This window comes from Bos taurus, chromosome 28 (assembly GCF_002263795.3).
Source record: "Bos taurus isolate L1 Dominette 01449 registration number 42190680 breed Hereford chromosome 28, ARS-UCD2.0, whole genome shotgun sequence".
NCBI lineage: Eukaryota > Metazoa > Chordata > Mammalia > Artiodactyla > Bovidae > Bos > Bos taurus.
The window spans coordinates 43,900,182-43,923,725 of NC_037355.1; the positions used below are offsets into that span (position 1 = coordinate 43,900,182).

Genomic DNA, 23,544 nt, shown 5'->3' on the forward strand with positions numbered 1-23,544 from the left:
GCATTGGCTTTTTAACTTCTGAGAGACATTATTATTTATGCTTGTTGCCTGTTTTAAATGGACACAATTTTAAATAAAAGATTTTAAACAGAGCCCCTAATAAAGCCTAAATCTAATCATTTCCACAATTACAGTTTTATTTATATTTTATGTGCTTGCATGTAGATACACTTAAAGAAAAGAACACATATGTATATATATATATTAGATGATGTAAGAGTTTGACAAATGACTTGTTAATGAAAATTTATTAACTACATAACCTTTGAGTACCAGAGAAACTTCAATATGTACAAATCACCACGAAGTTCCCAGTTCCTAAACTTTGGTTATATGAATATGTCTCAAGCACCAAGGAACAAACAATAATCCTAATTCAAAAAAAGAAAAAGAAAAAAAATCCCAGGAAACGAGGTCCTTCGCGTGTCTTGAACCTGTTTGTTTTTAAACACCATTTGGGAAACTCTTATTCTCATATTTCCTTTCATTTGGGTCAATTTCCAAAAACAGTCAATACAAATTGATCAGGGGAAAAGGGACAGGCAAATTACCATTACAAATAAAGGTGATATCTCAAAATAACTTTTTGAAAAGTATTCTTAAATATAAAACTCTTAACCTAGGAGATCTGTATTATTTAACAAACCCAACTCTTATTTCAAAAATCAAAAAACCTCCACCACCACAATGATAACAGGGTAGGGGTGAGAGGCTCAGAGGGAGATCTGCAGCAGACTCAGTTACAGCTCCTAGGGTTCCACCACCTTCCGTGGCATCTGCTAGCTGCAGAGGTGATTTGTATATTTAGGCATCAAAAAAGACACCTGCCAGGCTGAGCACAAACTCTGATGAAATTTCACAAGAAGTCTGATGGGCAAAAGAAAGAAAAATAAAAGAATCAGGGCTGAAATAGAAAAAAAAAGAAACAAAGTATGTCTCAGTCTATGTAAGTCGGGATGGAGGAGGCGCAGATGTACTGACAGCTGCATGGGCGGAAGGGACTGCATCCTTGCCTACAAACGCGGATTATATACACATGGATATCATGTCAGTTCACACGTCACACCTTCTTGTTACACAAGTGGGGAGCGTCTAGTCACTTGGCTCCTCAGGCCCCCGTCCTTTGTCCCGGCTGGTTGGTGGTCTGTGTACAGGACTCAACTGCATGGTATATGAATGGATAAAGCTTGATGTCTGGTCCGGGGGTGGAGCAGTTTCTGCATTCTTCATTGTAATATCGTAGCAGCAGCTTATATACTTCTCCTGAAGAGCAGAAAGCCAGACCAGTTTGCACATTAGGATACGTAGATAGATAAATCGACTACAGAACACGCCAGTTCTATCCTAAATAACATTTGCTCAAATTTGGCTTTTGAAAATAGAGCATGAGGTCCATAAGCCTGGAAGGCTTTCCTGATATAAAGCTAAACATTTTAAATACCTTAAAGAAACTACTTATTAGTTCATAATTACAGCAGGCTATACATGGTACATCGTCCATGCATCCTTTTCAGAGTTCGTGGCGACTTTAATTTTACATTTAGCTCCATGACAGGAAGGCCTCCCAGGTCCAGCTGAAACACAGTAGAAGGAGCGTCTGCTGGGCTGTCTGATAAACATGCCTCAGAGTACGGCCTCTCAGGTTTTAACGTACCTTTCAATACCATCCCCTCATTCAGTTTTTGACACACACAAAAGTAAAAATGGACACCAACTCCAACATCTTGGCCTTAATTTAATAAGCTGACATACTCATTGAATATTGAGGATGAAATTTTGCCAGAAAAATAAGGTCTGCAAGCATTGTCCCTCTGAGACCTTGTCCCCCACCCCCACCGAAGTCACATTTCCATTCTTACTTATCCACTAGGATCCATCCAGAGTTAGCAAGTGCTCCTCCTGGATGGTGTACAATCCATCTATACACCAACCATCCCTACTTACCAACAGTCAGTTTCCTCTCAGTGAGGAATGTATGCATGCTGTAAATGTCTCTCATCAGTTCTGAGTCCCCAAAGGTGAAATAAACCACGTCTCGCTCAGCTACAGCAGCTGCCAGGATCTGTATTAAGGCTGAAGCACAGAGGAAAACACAGCTATATTATGACACTTCCCATCAGGATACCTTTAGTTCTTTCAGCCAGCTAAATTATAGCTGGCATGCCATAGCTATATCCTGGATTAAAGATTTATAAGCCTAATATACACGTTATTAGAAATGGCAAATAGAGGATGAATATAAATCATCTGGTTGTGTGACTTTCCAGACATGCTACTGAGAATCTCATTAAGCCACAGAATTCCCACATAAGCACCTTTGTGGGAAAACAACAGAGGAAGGTGCATCTGAAGCAGCACCCTTAAGGCGGTCAAGTGGTTTTCCCCCACTTACATTAATCTGGAACTAAAATTTGTGTTTGCTTGCTTGATTTATCTTACTACATAGTCACTGGTTTTTTGTACCAAAGGTCTGTGATTTTCCCCGACCAACGTACTTGGGAGGTTCTGCTTTTGTGAACTCTACAGCAAGCAGGTGTTCTCCAAATGGGTTCCAGAAGACACCCCCGTCCCTTCCACACTCCAACCTCCACCCAATCACTAGAGCATGGAGTGAACGTTACTGATAACACTGGACATAAACTCCAGTGTGCTAGCATAGGAAAATCATGGAGAAGCCCTGTCCCCAGGAATCAGAGGTACAAATCACTGAGCCTAGAGTACATTTCCAAAAACTAAATTCCTTTATAATCTTAATTTCAAAAGACAAAATTTATTTTAAATATCAAAAATGAACACAGGTACAATAAATGCCCTGTTGCTAGTAACATCTTTTCCTTCATAAAAGGGGAGGTGGGAATCGAATTAAAACACTATGGAGGATAAATATAATCAAAATATAATTTTGATTTTTGAGAGCATCTTCAAAACATAAAAGCTAAGAATGGGAATGGGGAGGAGCTTATAACTGAAAGCAAATGGAAATAAACGAGCCTAATTTTATTTCAAAGGAAAAGCACTACCGGGAAAGGAAAAGGGAAGAACGAACGTAAGAACTGGCCCAAGTAACTTACGAACACAGTATGTGACTGAGATGCCCTCAGTCTTGGACAAGGAGGAAAGAACTGCAAACAAATCCCAGACTTTCTTTGTTAGATGTGCTTACCATAGCAGTATAGGTGAAACAATTCTGAGACTATTAATACAATTTATTTCAGGATTGAAAAAATGAGTTGATTTGTTGATGCTGCTGGGAGTTATAGTTCTCAGAATGGAAGAGGGGACATGCAAACATGGAATGGGAAAGACAAAAAAGTAACTCTGTGGTTATCAATTGAAATGAAAGGCACGGTATGTACTCATGACTTTTAACTATGAACATCCGTGTGTGTGTCTATGTGTATTTCTTAGTTTTGTCTGCTGAAAGGGCCGAAAAGAAGACATCCCAGCAGCAGTTAGCACCCCTAGTGCCCAGACAGTGGTCTAATGCCATTCCCCCTGAAAGGAGCTGGATTCCTCAAGGAACACTAGATTCCATGGTTGGGACAGGGTCGGTACAAGATAAACCCAGAATGTTTTATACCAGGAAGTGAAGAAGTACTGCAAACCAGATGCGGAGAAATTGAGGAGTGCTTGTCCTAAGGATATAGAAGCCAGTTTGAAGGAGCATCTATTAGCCAAATCTGGGCGAGGGAAGCAGCAAAATATTATGTATAGTAGTAAGTTACAAATCATTGAAAAAATACTGAGTCCACAATGATAATACATAATAAATAAATGGAGAGGAAGGGCTCCTGCTCACGTGAGAAAGCTACAGCCTAACTGGTAAGTCTAGAGGGAGTGTTAGATATTAGAACAAGATAACCCTTTTCTGCATTCATCATGGCAAAGACCGGATCAGGCAAAGATCAATAAAGGATGCTAAACCTAAGGGAAATTTTGTCTCAAAGCGTCTTCCCACAGACCACTTATTAACTACAAGGAAGGAAAAAATATCAGTATATCACTACAGTAGAAAAATCAGATAACACCATGACTAGGTGACCAAAGTTAATGCCGCCAGTGGAGTCGGATGACCACCAAGTGCCTCTAGACAGTCACCTGTGCGCTACTCTGATTCAGAATGCACACCTCACCCTAATTATGAGGGAAGAGCAGACAAAGGCAACGAATGCTGTGTTCTTCAAACATGTGTCATTTTCATCATAGGGGGTTAGAATGCAAAAGTAGGAAGTCAAGAAACACCTGGAGTAACAGAGAAGTTTAGCTTTTGAGTACAAAATGAAGCAGGGCAAAGGCTAACAGAGTTCTGCCAAGAGAACGCACTGTTCATCTCAAACACCCTCTTCCAACAACACAAGAGATGACTCTACACATGGACATCACCAGATGGTCAATACTGAAATCAGATTGATTATATTCTTTGCAGCTGAAGATGGAGAAGCTCTATACAGTCAGCAAAAACAAGACTGGGAGCTGACTGTGGCTCAGATGATGAACTCCTTATTGCCAAATTCAGACTTAAATTGAAGAAAGTAGGGAAAACCACTAGACCAGTCAGGTAGGACCTAAATCAAATCCCTTACGCTTGTACAGTGGAAGTGAGAAACAGATTCAAAGTATTAGATCTGACAGGCGGCCTGAGGAACTGTGGGCGGAGATGTGAAACACTGTACAGGAGGTGGGGACCAAAACTCTCCCCAAGAAGAAGAAATGCAAAAGGCAAACTGGTTGCCTGAGAAGGCCTGACAAATAGCTGAGAAGAGAAGCAAAAGGCAAAGGAGAAAAGGAAAGATATATGCATCTGAATGCAGAGCTCCAAAGAATAGCAAGGAGAGATAAGAAAACCCTCCTAAGTGATCAATGCAAAGAAATAGAGGAAAACAATAAAATGGGAAAACCTAGAGATCTCTTCAAGAAAATTAGAGATACCAAGGGAACATTTCAAGCAAAGATGGGCACAATGAAAGACAGTGGCAAGAATACACAGAAGAACTATACAAAAAAGATCCTCATGACCCAGATGACCAGGACGGTGTGATCACTCACCTAGAGCCAAACATCCTGGAGTTCAAAGTCAAGTGGGCCTTAGGAAGCATCACTGCAATCAAAGCTAGTGGAGGTGATGGAATTCCAGCTGAGCTGGAATTTCAAATCCTAAAAGATGATGCCATGAAAGTGCTTCACTCAATGTGCCAGCAAATTTGGAGAACTCAGCGATGGCCACAGAACTGGAAAAGGTCAGTTTTCATTGCAATCCCAAAGAAAGGCAATGCCAAAGAATGCTCAAAGTACTGCGCAATTGACTCATCTCACACGCTAGCAAGGTAATACGAAAAATTCTCCAAGCCAGGCTTCAACAGTATGGGAACCGAGAACCCAGATGTTCAAGCTGGATTTAGAAAAGGCAGAGGAACCAGAGATCAAGTTGCCAACATCTGTTGGATCATAGAAAAAGCTAGAGTATTCCAGAAAAACATTTGCTTCTTATTCATTGACTATGCTAAAGCCTTTGTGTGGATCACAACAAATTGTGGAAAATTCTTAAAGAGATGGGAATATCAGACCACTTTACCTGCCTCCTGAGAAATCTGTATGCAGGCCAAGAAGCAACAGTTAGAACCTGACATGGAACAACAGACTGGTTCCAAATAGGAAAAGGAGAATGTCAAGGTTGTATATTGTCACCCTGCTTATTTAACTTCTATGCAGAGTACATCATGTGAAATGCTGGACTGGATGAAGCACAAACTGGAATCAAGATTGCCGGGAGAAATATCAATAACCTCATATATGCAGATGACACCACCCTTATGGCAGAAAGCGAAGAAGAACTAAAGAAAGAGCCTCTTGATGAAAGTGAAAGAGCAGAGTGAAAAAGTTGGCTTAAAACTCAACAATCAGAAAACTAAGATCATGGCATCTGGTCCCATCACTTCATGGCAAATAGATGGGGAAACAGTGAAAGACTATTTTCTTGAGCTCCAAAATCACTGCAGCCATGAAATTAAAAGACACTTGCTCCTTGGAAGAAAAGCTATGACGAAGCTAGATAGCATATTAAAAAGCAGAGATGTTACTTTACTGACAAAGGTCCGTCTAGTCATAGCTTTGGTTTCTCCAGTAGTCATGTATGGATGTGAGAGTTGGACCATAAAGAAAGCTGAAGGCCAAAGAATTGATACGTTTGAACTGTGGTGTTGGAGAAGACTCTTGGGAGTCCCCTGGACAGCAAGGAGATCAAACTAAAATAAAAAACTTTGAACTAGTATATTTGATATGGCTGAGTATCCCCAGATTTGAGAAAGAATCTAAGATGTTATAATACATACAAGACTCTGAATACAAAAGTATTTCCTAATTTCCAAACTAATATTTATTGAGTGTGCATAACATGTGAGGCACCACGACTAGGCCTCATTAATCTTGGAGTAACTGATCCCAAAATACAGATACATTTTAATTAAAATTGCTCAACCAACTTACGCAAACATTAAAGCTTCAGTACACTCAATTTTAAAAGGTTCCTAATTAACCTAAACTACATATAAAAATGAAAACCAATATATTGTAATCTTCTTCTACCAAGAGGTATTTCTTATCTTTTGGTTTGAATGAAATTTATCTGTATTTTCTATTAAGAGGAGAGAAAGACCCAAAGAAAAGTCCTTCTAGTCTTGTTCTCCCCTTACATACAGAAATACTAGATCACTGGTCATTTGTCATTTATGAAAATAAAATATTAATAAGAACATTTAAAATGTATCTCCCTATAGTGTTTATTTATTTATTTTTTTCTCCCTATAGAGTTTATTTTCTAAATGCTTCACAGGCCATTCTGTCCCTGTGGATAGGCTCACAGAGTTAAGTTTCACAGACCTACCAAAAAGAGGCTGAATCCTAATAAGAGAACCAATTTACATTACATTCTTATTTCCCATCCGTTTCTGTTTGGGTCAGATGATAACAAAAGCATGTGGCAGACAAGCTCGGACTGGAGACTGAAGACCTGAGCTTAGGCCTCACCTTTCTGCTAGCTACCTAAGCTCTAGGACTTTGGCCAAGTCACTTAACTCTCTTGCCTGCATTTTCCCCATCTATGCAAAGAGGAAGTCAAATCAGATCGTCCCTAAAGACTCTTTCAGGGTATGGAATTCCATAGCCTCTATTACAGCTTTTCTTCTTGCATTGGATATTAGACTATAAATACAGAGTAAATTTTCAGAAATATAACAATCTTGACCTTAAACCCATCAGTAATCACTAACAAGAGATCATTTTAAACAAAACTGTCTTCAGACCTGACTATATCGCCAAGGTCTTTGCGCATCTAGACAATTATGTCTCACGATTTAAGTGAACTCGCCTGCATCACAAGTTAGATGAGAATAAATCACAGACCTAATAGGATGTGTGGACTGATTCCAAGAACGATGCAAAAGCATCAAATCCCAAATTCAAGCACAACTAGGTGCCAAAATAATCACTTAAACTAACCTGCAGGGAGTTTGGTTTTAATTTTCTTTTTGGCATCAATCTTAAGCAATAAAATTTTCAAATAAGTATGAATAATCAAAAAAGGCTTCCCTGGTAGTTCAGATGGTAAAGAATCCACCTGCAATGCAGAAGGCCCAGGTTTGATCCCTGGGTCAGGAAGATACCCTGGAGAAGGGAATGGCAACTCACTCCAGTATTCTTGCCTGGAGGATTCCATGGACAGAGGATTCTGTCGGGTTGCATTCCATGGGGTCGCAAAGCGTCGGACACGACTCAGCGACTCACACACACTACACTAATATCAAAAACCGGTCACAGTGTCATCTCAAAACAAATGAACCGAACAAAAAATGAGTAAAAGCATGGACACCTGTACACAGGTATTGTCTGAGGCCATCAACAGGTAACATCAGTAACAGCTGCTAACACAGCTCTGTACTGTAGCATGTGGAATGTTCTAGCAGCTTTTCAAGGATAAGCTCAAGATTCACAAAGATTAACTCAATCCTTACAAAAACTGAGTAAATATTAGCATTATCTCCATTTTGAAAATCAGGAAGTAAGGGCATCAAAAGATTAAGCAACTTGTCTAAGGTCACACAGCCAGAAAGTGGTGGAGCTGCGATCTGAACGGGGTGCCTGACCCAGGGCTCTCCCTCACCCACTCTGTTGGAAAGCTGCCATGCCACGGCATCCTGCTACGCTCCAAGCCAACCTACCACATGTCTGTTAGAGGAATTTCCTCAAATTGTTTATTTACATTATTTAAATACACACTAGCAGGAAGCTAGTATAGATTTGAAAGTGTTACTCATGTCCTTCTCATGAAACCCAAGTTGTTTTGTGAGGTCATGTCTTGATTACTGTGAAAGCTCAAACATGTTTACCAGCCCTGGAGCATTTTGCTCACTCTTCTAGGCCAACTCTTATTTTCTAATTGGTCTTGCACTCTGGCTACTGTTTTTATTTTAAATGTACGCTACGCTATGCTAAGTCACTTCAGTCGTGTCCGACTCTGTGTGACCCCATAGACGGCAGCCCACCAGGCTCTGCTGTCCCTGGGATTCTCCAGGCAAGAACACTGGAGTGGGTTGCCATTGCCTCCTCCAATGCATGAAAGTGAACAGTGAAAGTGAAGTCGCTCAGTCGTGTCCAACTCTTAGCGACCCCATGGACTGCAGCCCTACCAGGCTCCTCCGTCCATGGGATTTTCCAGGCAAGAGTACTGGAGTGGGGTGCCATTGCCTCCTCCGATTTTAAATATATATATAAAATAAAGTATTATTGTTTATTTTTGGCTGCACTGGGTCTTTGTTCCTGCATGTGGGCTTTCTCTGGTTGTGGCAAGCGGGGGCTACAGCTGCAGCCCACAGGTTTCTCACTGAGGTGGCTTTTCTTGTTGCAGAGCATGGGCTCTAGAGTGCTTGGACTTCAGCAGCTGGGGCTCGCAGGCTCTAGAGCACAGGCTCAGTAGTTATGGCGCAGAGGCTTAGCTGCCCGGTGGCACATGGGATCTTCCTGGACCAGGGATCACACTTGTGTGCCCTACACTGCAAGGTGGACTCATAACTGCTGGCCCACTAGGGAGGCCCTGGCTACTGTTTCTAACCTTGGTACCTGTGACCCTGGTGGCTCAGATGGTTAAGCGTCTGTCTACAATGTGGGAGACCCGGGTTTGATCCCTGGGTCGGAAGATCCCCTGGAGAAGGAAATGGCAACCCACTCCAGTACTATTGCCTGGAAAATCCCATGGACAGAGGAGCCTGGTAGGCTATAGTCCATGGGGTCACAAAGAGTCGGACACGACTGAGCGACTTCACCATGTGACCCTCCCAACCACTCCCAATCCTCCAGTGGATATTATGAAAGCCTCAATCTTTGGTGCCTTAATAGTACTCACATCAAGAATTCAGCCACCATTTCTACAGTGGCAATTTCCAAATCTAAATCTAGATACAGAGTTTGTGGCCAATACAGATGAGATTGTAAAAGCACAGACACTGAACTCTTGGGTGTCAATCCTGGTTTGAATCCTAGTCCTGCCACTTGCTACCCTTGTGACCTGAGGCTATTGACCTCGTTGCCTCAGTTACGTCACAAAGACAAAAATACCTCATACCTAGTAGGCTGTGATGAACTAATACATCTAAGGAAAGCACTTAGTACAACACAGAATGCTTTCAGCATGTTGTCTAATCACAACCACAACCACAGTACTGGTTTTTGAGGAAAATAGGCCAAATATGCATGCTGGTTCTGATTGTTAGCTGTGTTTCTTTGGGCAGTTTTATTAGCCTCTGCATAAAACCTTGGTTTCCTCATCTTAGAAATGAGGCCACAGATTGAAGGGTGACTATGCAACACTAAAGCAGAGAACGCAGTATTTCTTAAACCTGGCTGGTTATCGGCAACTCCCAGAGAGTTAAAAAAAGTTCCCAGAGCCATTTCCCAGATCCATTAACTCAGTGGTATCTCTGAAGTCCAATAATAGCCATTCCACTCTCTGCAGACAACTTGAATGCAACTTGTAAGATGTATGTACCCTGCGTTCAGTGCAGCATTGTTCACAAACATGGAGGCAACCCAAGTGCTCCTCAGTAGATGAGTGGATAAAGACGTGGTGTATATATATATACAGGGAACTGCTACTTGGCCATAAAAGAACAATGAAACCTTGCCCCACGCAACAACATGGATGGACCCAGACCAGTCCTCTTGCCTGGAAAGTCCCACGGACGGAGGAGCCTGCTGGGCTGCAGGCCATGGGGTCGCTGGGAGTCAGCCACGACTGAGCGACTTCACTTTCACTGTTCACTTTCATGCATTGGAGAAGGAAATGGCAACCCACTCCAGGGTTCTTGCCTGGAGAATCCCAGGGACGGGGGAGCCTGGTGGGCTGCCGTCTATGGGGTCACACAGAGTCGGACATAACTGAAGCAACTTAGCAGAAGCAGCACAGTGTATTATCCTAAGTGAAATAAACCAAAGACAAATACTGTACGATTTCACTTATGGGCTGAATCTAAAAACAAAACATATGAACAAACCTAATCAAACAGAAACAGTAACAAATAGAGAGAACAGACAGGCGGCTGCCAGAAGGGAGGCGGGAGGGGGTCATGGGTATGAACGTACAGTGTAGGGAAAACAGTTGGCCGTTATGTAAGGTCTTCGCATGGTGACAGAAGACAACCAGACTTATCATGGAGATCGTTTTGAAATGTATAGAAACATAGAATCACTGTTGTGTACCAAGAACTAGCAGAGCTGTAGGCCAATCATACTTTAAAGACAAATAAAAGCACAGGGAAATATGATCAGATTTCTGGCTACCAAAGGTAGGAGGTGGGGGGAGAGCGAATTAAATGAAGGTAGCCAAAAGGTACAGACTTCAGTTACAAGATAAATAAGTACTAGGAATGTGATGTACAACATGATAAAGATAATTAACACTGCTGTACATCATAAATGAAAGTTGCAAGGGAGAATAAATCCTGAGAATTCTCATCACAAGGAAAAAAAATTGTTCTACTTCTTTAATGTTGCCTCTGTATAAAAGATGATGGATATTCACTAAACCTACTTGATACTAATTTCACGATGTAAGTCAAATCATTATGTTGGACATCTTCAACTTTATAGTTCTGTATGTCAATTATTTTTTAATAAAACTGGAAAAAACATGCTCACAACAGAAATTGTTGATAATTGTGAAAATAAATTACACAATGAAAATCTTGGAATACTACCCTCAACAGTCACCAGAGCAAGCAAAACTGCAGTCTGAAAGGCTTTTTTTACACCATAAACAAAAGAAACAAAATGAACACATTTATAAAGCTTCTCAAATTGTCCATCACAAATGACCAAGGCTTGTGGCAGACCTGGCTTCTGGATTGATGATGTGAATCTACTCATTTATTTTACTTAAGAGAAAAACAGAAAAAAGTGTCTGTCATAAGATCAATAAGTCCAGAGTGAAAAACAGGTTTCCTCAAACAAATTCAGGATGATAAAGAATTTCATAAAATAAAAACCAGAAATTCTTTCTCCTATAGACATTCAAAACACTGAAACTAATAATGTGGTTTTTATTTTTGAATATGAAGAAAATGTCTGTGAAAGTCTTTAGAATAAGGAATAGAAGAAATTTTTTTAAGCGTGTCACAAAAATGTAAACACATAAAAATTAACCCTATAGGACAACAGGCTGATCACAACTCAACAGGCTGAAATAAATGAAAAAACAGAGAAAAATACCTGTAACATACGTTATTCAGTTGCTAAGTTGGATGACAGATAATTAATATTTCTTAATATACAAAGAGTTATTACAAGCCAATGAAAACCAAATCTGCTGACTAAAAGCTAAATGGGCAGATGACATGAACAAGCAATTCGCAAAACAAAAATGACCAATAAAACATATGAAAACTACTGAACCTCAGAGAAATTAAGAAGATTGAAAAAACCCTACAGTGGTGAGATCGCCTTTGCAAAGAAGACACTGTAAATTGATACTGCCTTTCAGAAGAACAGTTTGTGGTAAATATTAAAATATGTTGTATCCCTGTCCTTTGAGTCATTAATTTCACTTCTAGGAATTAACCCTAAGAAAATAATTATGTATAACATATATAATTATATATTATAGTATTGCTTATATAAAATAAAAAAACTATGAATGGAGAATTGGTGAAATAAACAATGGCATATGAGGTACATACAACAGAATACTACGTAGCTATTAAAAACTGCGGACACTTTTTGGTGTTGCAAGCCATCATGAGACTATAGGGCTTTCTAAAAGAGGAGGTCAGAGCATAGCATACACAGTGTGATTCCACTAACGTGAAATGATTACACGAACTGGTACAGAGAAATTCCCAAGGAGAAGGATTTGAGAAGGATTTCATCTGTATCTGTCTAGCTAAACTATCCATAGTTTAGCTATCAAGGCCAGTTGGCTGTTTTATATTTGCTTTGTTTTCTTGTTACTTTGTCAACTGTAGTATAAACAAAAAATCTGTCAGATTTTTGTCCTGGGTTCCTGGCAGGAGCTTTAAAACCTTTGCCATTTCCTGAGTCAAAGCTATGGTTTTTCCAGTGGTCATGTATGGATGTGAGAGTTGGACTATAAAGAAAGCTGAGCGCCAAAGAATTGATGCTTTTGAACTATGGTGTTGGAGAAGACTCTTGAGAGTCCCTTGAACTGCAAGGAGATCCAACCAGTCCATCCTAAAGGAAATCAGTCCTGGGTTTTCATTGGAAGGACTGATTTTGAAGCTGAAACTCCAATACTTTGGCCACCTGATGCGAAGAACTGACTCATTTGAAAAGACACAATACTGGGAAAGATTGAGGGCAGAAGAACAGGACGACGACAGAGGATGCAATGGTTGGATGTCATCACGACTCAATGGACATGGGTTTGAGTGAACTCTGGGAGTTGGTGATGGACAGGGAGGCCTGGCGTGCTGCAGTCCATGGGTCACAAAGAGTCGGACAGAACTGAGTGACTGAACTGAACTGACCTGAGTGACAGGGTATTTGTTACGCTGGTGACAGTGACTGCCAGTGGGCCTCTAACTGCTTGAGGATTGTGCTTTCAGTCACTGAACTCTAGGGAGAGGGAGAGCTGGAGCATGGCCAGTGATGGCCAATGGCACCCATGTAATGAAGCCCACATACAAACTCTGGACACCAAAGGTTGGTGGAGCTGCCTAACAAACACATTCATGTGCTGGGAAAGTTATATGTTTTGACACCACAGGGGCGGGGCACGGAAGCTCTGTATTCCCTCCCCATCTCACCCTATGTATATCCTTTGTAACACAATTGTCACAGCACCTTCCTGGGTTCTGTGAGTTCCTTAGGGGCTTGAGGGAACCTCCCCACTGGTAGCTGGCTGATCAGAGGTGCAGGTGGCCCTCGCAGGACAGCCCAGCCTCAGACTTGCAGCTGGAGCCTGAAGTAGGGGTGGTCTAGCAGAGGAGGCATGCCCGTGCCTTGTGGGGTCTGCACTGACTCCAAGGAGTGTCGGGGCTGTACTGCAGCACCCTCAGCTTGTGTCAGACCAGCTGGGTTGACCCAGAATAGTAGCCATCCTAAGTAATAATATAATACTGTTTTCTATAACTGATACTCTTGAGAGGAAAAAAAATGTCATAATATGAAAAATAACCAACAGCTCCGTTGATAGGTACAAACCTGAAGTGCAAGAAATGTTCATCCTTCTGGAGCACCAAATGCCTCCTCACGCAGCTCTCCCGGGCTGCATGCCCGCACGTCACGCACCTCTATTAAAGCGCTCCTTTCTGTATGTTGCATTTGTCCATGCCTCCCTCTCATATGCTAGACCGTGAATTCCAAAGCAGGGACCACATCTTATTCACCTTTGTATTCTCAGAACCTACCACAGTGCCTAGAGAGTGGCAGACCTGCCGTAAGTCTGGTGAATGAACGAGTCACTCAGTGGAACAGCTCTGTCCATAAAACTCACTACCGTAAAGGGATGTGCTTGTGTGGGTGGTTTGGGTTGAAACTTCACAGTCATTTTGGCCTCTTTATTCAACTAAATGCTGTGTCTGATAGATCAAAGACATAAGTGACCTCTGCAGGGAATAAAAATACAGATTTAAAAATAAAAATACAGATTCCTGCATACATAATAAAAAAACGATTGTATCAAATATTCTTTTTCTTTTCTTTTAGATTTTTGTGGTCCCTTATTATGATAGACCAATAGAAATCTGGTTAGAAGGACTAACTCTAATCCTTAATCAAAAAACTATTATCCTTCTTATAACAACTGACTCACTCACCTTTTAGTCTAGCATCACCCCCAAAGGCACCACAGCCCCAGTTTCCTGTAGCCACTGCAGACAGGTTCTCTGAAGAAACTCCAGGACGAAGAAATCCACAGTAAGCCTGAAGGATGAAAGAAACATCAAAGCAATGTGAGTGACTAGACACTAGCAGTATTTCTGACTGATGGTCTAGGATCAGTATCCATTATCAAGCTTATGTTATCTCTCTCTCTCTCTCCTTTTTTCCCTGGGGGCCAAAGGAGAGGGGAAAAAAGAAAAAATCCTGGGATAACAGAAGGAAGAGAGTAAGAAACGATCGGCTCTAATTACTGATTTGCTCTGATGCTGGGCAAATCAAAGCCCTAAAGCCAATACCCCCTTAAGGGGGTCTCAGTTTTCCCCCTTCCCCAGTTCAAACAAATATAAATGAAAGTATCAGAGATATTTCAAGAATTAATGGGATTCCAGTTACGAACTATGAGGGGCTAATGGACAGAAAGGCATTTAAGACAGTGTTTTATTTGAAAACTTTTGATTACTATTTTTCATTACAGTAAAGAGTTATTACTATTATGCTTCCTCAGCACTCTCTGAATTATTGGGGCTAGATTAATAACTGTGGTTAGCTTTTAAATGTGCTTCTTGCCACTGAAACACTTAAGCGACTATATTTAAAATGAGTCCCTATATATAAAAGGGACTCCTATGCCTGGCTATAAGATAACCTTTAAAATCCCTTCCAGCTCCAAGACTCTAGTTTCACAGCTGTATTTTAAGCTAGATTATTTTAAAATTTGCCAGTTACCTGCAAAAAGTACAGTATATCCTGAGGATGCTGGCTGCATATTAATTAAATGAACAGCTCATTTTATATATGAGAAGATTGCAGTTTAAGGTCCTAGAGTTTCTGATTTCCATTTCTTTGCTGTCAGGCTAGTTGGTCTTTCTGCCTCCTAAGGGTTCTTAGTTTTCTGAAACTATCAGACTATGTTAAGAGGTTTAATATAATAGCAAAGCAAATATCCCCTGGGCTTTCTCAAGTACCAAGCAAAGCCTGAAATATATCTTATGTATAATAGTAAATAAAATAAAAAGAACCATGTGTGACAGATGTTCCCAGAGAAAAACCAAGGATAAAGAAAGATGCTTCTACGAAACCCACACGTAATACTGTAAATCGCACTCTGAAGTTGCTACAAAGGTATAAAAATTTATTTGACACACTGTCTGGATGGATTAACAAGGCTATTTCTTCCACCTCCTCAAAGGCTGTAAATCCTGGCAGATATTAATTATAAGTTGGTACCAGACCATTATTCAATGCTGTGGTACAGAGCTTACACTAGAGCTCACAAATTACCTGTATAATCAGATGCATAGAGCTTTTGAAAATCTCTTTCAGGTCAAAACTATCAAAGAGCTCAATTTTTCTGAGCAGGTTCTTCTTGAAAGAGACAGATTCTCTGCCTTCATGCCAACAAAGGGAGTAGACTTTCCGTCAGAAGAGACACAACTTTGCCATTGCTTTCCTGCCCAAGTCTGCAAACATGCCCCGGTGAGGAGGGAAACTTGTTAGCCTCCTAGTTAATGTTTTCTGCTTTATGCCATCAGAACGACTTTAGTCTCTTCCAATACTGCTATCTCTACATATCTGGGCTAAACTGTCTTTAACAAGCAAAAATAGCTCAGTAAAACTAAAGCCAAAAAACAGAGAATTTGAAATATTTAGATTATCAGAAGCAAAACCTAACCAATTTTACTAAAAAAAAAAACTTGAAAAATGGCCACAACAGAAACAAACTATAAAACTGAAGTTATCCTGCATTTGTTTTGATCAAATAAAACTTTAAAAAGGTAATCAGATAGAAATTAAATGATGTAAAATAGGTAAAAGAGTAACTAATGATTAAATACAAAGTTCCTTTTTATAGAGGTCTAATTGATTTATTATATTAGTTTCAGGTATACAGCAAAGCGATTCAGTATTTTCAGATTATACTCTATTAAAAGTTATTACAAGATAATGGCTATAATTCCCTGTGCTTTCCTATTTTATGTAGTGTGTATCTCTCAATCCATAGCCCTAACGTGCTCCCCCCCACCCCCTTACAGAACCACTAGTTTATATCTGTGAGTCTGTTTTGCATATACATCACCTGTATTGCTTTTTAGATTCCACACGTAAATGATGCTGTGCTGTGCTTAGTCACTCAGTCATATCCGACTCTTTGTAACCCCATGAACTGTAGCCAACCAGGCTCCTCTGTCCATGGGGATTCTCCAGGCAAGAATACTGGAGTGGGTTGCCATGCCCTCCTCCAGGGGTCTTTCCAACCCAGGGATCAAACCCAGGTCTCCTGCATTGCCGGCGGATTCTTTACCATCTGAGCCACCAGGGAAGCCCACATATAAGTGATATCATATAGTATTTGTCTTTCTCTTATTTCATCAAGCATAAATACTCTCTAGGCCCATCCACATTGCTGTAAAAGGTAGAATTTCATTCTTTTTAATGGTTGAGTAATATTTCATTGTATACATTATCCATTTATCTGATGATGGGCATGGCACTTGGGTTGCTTCCATATCTTGGCTGTTGTTACAAAATTCTTTTATTGTGTTTAAACCGACCACTTCCAAGGTCAGAAATCAGAGAGGAGCAGCAAACTCCTCTGAGTCCCCTTTAGAGGGACAACCCTTGCTTCTCTCCATTCCCCAGTAAGGAGAGAGATCCCTCACATGTCAGAGACCAGGATGGGGCCACTAATCAGGATAATAACTGAGCTTCTTTGGTAAGAAACAAAGATCAGGTAATGACAGAGATGGCAAAAGAATTGTCAAGTTCTTTCTTCATAGGGGAATGTGCTAGGAGTTCTCAAGAGCTCCACACTGGCAGCAAATATTTCTCCACATGAGCCAGAGCACTTGAGAAGATTAATCAGAGCAGTAAAAGAAACCTTGCTTATTAAACTCTCATCGCAGCCTGACATTCACCATAACAGAGCTATTTATTTTTTACTAATAAACTACTTAAAAGTGGGAAAAAGAAGAAGCATTCAAACCTCAGTAAGTAGAAGATACCAATAAATATTCCTTGCTCAGAATGGGGCTTCACTGATAGCTCAGTTGGTAAAGAATCTGCCTGAAATGCAGGAGACCCCGATTCAATTCCCGGGTCGGGAAGATCTGCTGGAGAAGGGGTATGCTACCCACTCCAGTGTTCTTGGGCTTCCCTGGTGGTTCAGTTCATAAAGAATCCGCCCACAATGTGGAAGACCTGGGTTCAGTCTCTGGTTTGGGAAGATCCCTGGAGAAGGGAGATGCTACCCACTCCAATATTTTGGCCTAGAGAGTTCCATGGACTATATAGTCCACGGGGTTGCAAAGACTTGGACATGACTGAGTGAAATGAGTTTTGATGGGAAGGTAAAAAGAGAGGGAATTTTGGAATCCTGAAGGTTGCCGAGGGGAGCCTTGAGAAGCAAGTGGCAGGAGGAAAATACTGGTATCTACAATTAAAAACTAGAGCCCAGCTGGGAAGTGGTAAAAAGAGATATGGGAAGGAAGCCAAGAAATTGAAAAAGGAAACAGAAAACAATTTTCAAAACCTACAGGCCCAGAACTGGGCCCAGGAAATAGATGGTATTCAGGTGAATATTCTGTGCAAACATCCCTGCCACACACATGCACGAGCAGACACAAACTGAAGAACTCGGGCTGCAAAGCCAATTTTAGCCTAAGACAATGTCACTAAATTATGCCCTTCATTATAGTGTAATACATTATACTGTTTTCTAGATTAATAATTTAATTACTGTCCTAAGGAGTTGTATATTAAGTCAATATAACATATTTGTCTAACAAACTAATACATAGTTCATACTGATAATGATTTTATGTTTTAGAATACAGTGATTTCTTAAAAACAAATATAAAAAGCGCCTAAAGGGAAGTCCCTGGTGGCCCAGTGCCTAAGACTCCACGCTCCCAATGCAGAAGGCTTGGGGGTGATCCCTGGTCAGGGACCTGACCCCACGCGCCACAAGCAAGGCCCAGGTGCTCGGTCGCTCAGTGGCGTCCAAGTCTGCAACCCCATGGCTGCAGCACGGTGTTTTAAGTGCCTTTAGAGTCTTTTAAAGGACAGAAACGGTATGAACCTGAGAGGCAGAGATATTAAGAAGAGGTGGCAACAATACATAGAAGAACTGCACAAAAAAGACCTTCACGACCCAGATAATCACGATGGTGTGATCACTCACCTAGAGCCAGACATCCTGGAGTTTGAAGTCAAGTGGGCCTTAGGGAGCATCACTACAAACAAAGCTAGTGGAGGTGATGGAATTCCAGTTGAGCTATTTCAAATCCTGAAAGATGATGCTGTGAAAGTGCTGCACTCAATATGCCAGCAAATTTGGAAAACTCAGCAATGGCCACAGAGACTGGAAAAGGTCAGTTTTCATTCCAATCCCAAAGAAAGGCAATGACAAAGATTGTTCAAACTACCACACAATTGCACTCATCTCACACACTAGCAAAGTAATGCTCAAAATTCTCCAAGCCAGGCTACAACAGTATGTGAACCGTGAACTTCCAGATGTTCAAGATGGATTTAGAAAAGGCAGAGGAACCAGAGATCAAATTGCCAATATGTGCTGGATCATCAAAAAAGCGAGAGTTCCAGAAAAACATCTATTTCTGATTTATTGACTATGCCAAAGCCTTTGACTGTGTGGATCACAATAAGCTCTGGAAAATTCTTCAAGAGATGGAAATATCAGACCACCCGACCTGCCTCCTGAGAAATCTGTATGCAGGTCAAGAAGCAACAGTTAGAACTGGACATGGAACAACAGACTGGTTCCAAATCAGGAAAGGAGTATGTCAAGGCTGTATATTGTCACCCTGCTTATTTAACTTATATGCAGAGTACATCATGAGAAATGCTGGGCTGGATGAAGCACAAGCTGGAATCAAGATTGCCAAGAGAAATATCAATAACCTCAGATATGCAGATGACACCACCCTTAGGGCAGAAAGCGAAGAAGAACTAAAGAGCCTCTTATGAAAGTGGAAGAGGAGAGTGAAAAAGTTGCTTAAAACTTAACAATCAGAAAACGAAGATCATGGCATCTGGTCCCATCACTTCACGGCAATAGATGGGGAAACAATGGAAACAATGACAGACTTTACTTTTGGGGGCTCCAAAATCACTGCAGATGGTGACTGCAGCCATGAAATTAAAAGATGCTTGCTCCTTGGAAGGAAAGTTAGGACCAACCTAGACAGCATACTAAAAAGCAGGGACATTACTTTGCCAACAAAGGTTCGTCTAGTCAAAGCTATGGTTTTTCCAGTAGTCATGTATGGATGTGATATCTGGACTATAAAGAAAGCTGAGCACCGAAGAATTGATGCTTCTGAACTGTGGTGTTGGAGAAGACTCTTGAGAGTCCCTTGGACTGCAAGGAGATCCAACCAGTCCATCCTAAAGGAAATCAGTCCTGAGTATTCACTGGAAGGACTGATGCTGAAGCTGAAACTCTAATACTTTGACCACTTGATGTAAAGATCTGACTCACTGGAAAGACCCTGATGCTGGGAAAGATTGAAAGCGGGAGGAAAAGGGGATGACAGAGGATGAGATGGTTGGATGGCATCACCAACTCAATGGACATGAGTTTGAGTAAACTCTGGGAGTTGGTGAAGGACAGGGAGGCCTGGCATGCTGCAGTCCAAGGGGTCGAAGAGCCAGACACGACTGAGCAACTGAACTGAACTAAAGAACCTTTTAGAAGAGAATAAAGTAATACTAAGTCTTAAAATTATCCTTAGATTCAGTAACAATTTTATAAATTTCTTCTTTGTACATTTCTTTTATTTGATTAAATAACAACTGTACAAAGATGTTTAAAGTGAAAGCGTTAGTTGCTCATTCATGTCTGATTCTTTGCGACCCCATGGACTGTAGCTTGCCAGGCTCCTCTGTCCGTGGGATTCTCCAGGCAACGATACTGGAGTGGGTAGCCATTCTCTTCTCCAAGGGATTTTCCCAACCCAGGGACTGAATGCAGGTCTCCTGCACTGCAGGCAGATTCTTTACCATCTGAGCCAGCAGGGCAGCTCCTCAAAGATGTTTACTACCCTGCATATAATAGAGAACCCTGGGACCACCTATTAGTTTAGTTAAGAAACTAATAGCTAAGTCTTAGTGTATCAGCTAAGTCCTCATATTCAACCCAACTAATTTTATGGCCATTAAACATATTATTATGAAGATCATTAGAAAGTTTGAAAAATAAAATTATGGATAAATTAAATAAATACAATATTTATATCACTTTTGAACACATTTATATGAAACTTAACATTTGTGTGGAAAGTCCTACAAAAGTGAAAACAATTATTTGAAAGGTAAAATTATAGATGATTTTCTTGTCTTTAAAATAACTGTAACCTCAGTAAATAGATATTGCCTTTTCAAGTTGCAATATAAAATGAAAACATCATTTAGACCTTAGATTTCCCATGTGTGAAGTCAGAGATTAGATTTTATATTTCTATGGTTATTCTGATTCTATACATTGAGAAACTGAAGGGAAAACTCACTAAAAATGATACATTTTGAACCAATATTCCTGAAAAGTAAAGTAACACAGACTTCAAGAAAAAATTATAAATGATCAGATGTTGAACTTCTTTGAACTAGCAACAGCAAGGACTGCTCGGTTTTGTTAACCAAGCACTGTAACAATCCTCTCCTGAATTTGGTGATAATAACAAAAACAACAAAATCAATACATTAGTTTTTAAAAGGTAAATGGTGATTTCCTGCCCAGATGGTCTCCTCACTTTGTTAAATTTCTGATCCAGATGACTCCATAGAATATATTCGTTACTTAATCTTATTGGATTGAATCTAACACGGCTAAACACAACTTTCCACAGATGATTTCTTTCTTCCTTTGCTGAGCTATGTGCCACTTTTACAACCTGGAGTCATAAATCTTTCCAATCCAAAGACAGTTCTCCTGGAGAATGTTACCTAGCTGACCTTTCACAATTTTAAAGCACGCTTCACAGTATTAGTCAGATGCAAGGAGTCTGACTCGTCGCTTTAAAAACCGACTCTTCTCGTCAGTCATGATGTGGGTCCAACAGGCTGGGAGGAGCCTGGGTAGAGTCAGTTGTTTCCAGGGATGATAAAGCGCTTTGTGGGACTGCCCTTCAATTGTTATCTGTTGTGTGTGTATGTCCTCAGTCGCTCAGTTTAGTCTGATTCTCTGCAACCCCATGGCCTATAGTCCACTAGGCTCCTCTGTCCATGGAATTTTCCAGGCAAGAATATAGGAGCAGATTGCCATTTCCTCCTTCAGGGGAATCTTCCCAACCCAGGGACTCAACCCACGTCTCCTACCCTGGCAGGCAGACTCATCACCACTGCACCACCCAGGAAGCTGAGTACTGCCTAAAAGTAGCAAGCCCTCAGAGTTCAGAGACCCACACTGACTTCAGCAAGCCCCCAGAGTTCAGGGACCCACACTGACTTCAGCAAGCCCCCAGAGTTCAGGGACCCACACTGACTTCAGCAAGCCCCAGAGTTCAGGGACCCACACTGACTTCAGCAAGCCCCCAGAGTTCAGGGACCCACACTGACTTCTGACGGGAAAACTGGTCTATTGCTTCATTTGGAGAAATGGAGTTTTTCTGATTCTGTCTAGTTTCTTTCTGGCATACAAAAAAAAAAAAAGCACTGTACAAGTTATCTCTGAAGTGATTTAATATAGAGTTCTGCTTTAAACCTAAGTTTACAAAACACAGTGAGATGTAAAACATTTAATTTACTATGCTCTCCAAGTCGTGGTGTCATCGGTTAGCCATAGGGAATTAAAAATGAGAATATTTATTTATGTCCAGGGTTATATTTGTAAAAGTGAATGATCCAGCTCCTGCAGGAAAGTATTTGTGGGAATATAAATATTATCCATAAAAAAAAGAACCTTGAAATGTGTGTTAATGTACAATAATGGTTAAATACATTTCCTTTTCATACACGTCTCTCTAAACTTTCCATATATTTCTTGCCATAACAAAGTACCACACAGACTATGCGAGTAAAACAACAGACATTACTTTTCTCAGTTTAGGAGACTAGAAGTTCAAGGTCAGGGTGTTAACATGCTTGGTTTCTTTTGAGACCCCTCTCCTCGGCGTGCAGACGGTCACCTGCATGTAGACCCATACATGGGATTCATTCTGTGCGCATGCACTCCTAATTTTTTTTTTTGTATGACCTAATCTCTTCTTATAAGGATACTAGATTGCATTAGGGCTCCCTGGTATCCTAGGACCCCCACACCCACTGATTATAAATGTCTTCTACTATCAATGACCATGTGACACAGTCACAAACACTTTTGATGAAAAGCTGAATATAAATCTCATTCTACTTGATATGCTATGTAATAAAAACACCATGTGCTTGGAAACAACTGCTTTAAGGCAAGGGTTTAGACAGTGAAAGCAGGCTCACGTTTAAAAGGTACCTAAAAGATATTCCTTAGTATCATGAGTCATATAAAAGAGAAATTATAACTGTTGACATATCAAAGAACAGTCTTTTTGGACAGCTTTTCTGAGGAATTAAAGTAAAATGGAATCTGTATGTAAGTTCAATTTTGGAAAATAATGCATTTACTCTTCAAACTTTTTATGGGATTCCTTTGAGAACTTCAAATGTTAAAATAACCTAATTGTATATTTTAAAAATATGTTCAACAGCAAATTAGATTCTCAAGTACACTAGGATATAAGATAGCAAATGTAATTATATTGGAAATGTCCCCTAAGTCTTAAGCATAGTAAACGCCTTTCTAGATTATTTGGTTATTTTACTGACAACAATATGAAATTACCAGGTACTTGAGCTGGGATTAGCAGAGCACCACACAGAGGCCATTCCTGTGGTCAGACCCAGGGAAAAGATGCGAAGATGATATTCTGAGGCCCACACGCCAGTCCAACAGCACTCCCAACTCCCTCCCATGGTACGCCCAGTCGGCTCTCATTACCAAAGTCTGTGTAGGGACTGGCACGTGGGAGCCATGCAAAACCACAAACCTTATCTTAATAATGAGCTTCATGACCAAATCCTATTCATGCAAGTTAAACAATGGTTTTCAGAATTGGCTCAGTCTTGGCTGTGAGAGTAATTTGAGGAACTAAAGAAAAAAGCAACAGTTTT

General features: G+C 40.6%; 1 protein-coding gene across 3 annotated transcripts in view; it reads right to left on the reverse strand.

Moving 5' to 3' along the window:
- Positions 1 to 229: 229 nt before the first annotated feature.
- PARG (poly(ADP-ribose) glycohydrolase) overlaps positions 230 to 23,544 on the reverse strand; it is a 114,724-nt gene continuing 91,409 nt past the window's right edge. For 2 of the 3 annotated variants that reach the window (XM_010820699.4, XM_010820698.4), the window contains exons 16-18: positions 14,319 to 14,424; positions 1,945 to 2,073; positions 230 to 1,263 (exon numbers count right to left, since the gene is read on the reverse strand). In XM_010820699.4, coding sequence (XP_010819001.2) covers positions 1,109 to 1,263; positions 1,945 to 2,073; positions 14,319 to 14,424 — 390 coding nt within the window. In that variant the 3' untranslated portion in view covers positions 230 to 1,108. 3 annotated transcript variants of the gene reach the window in all.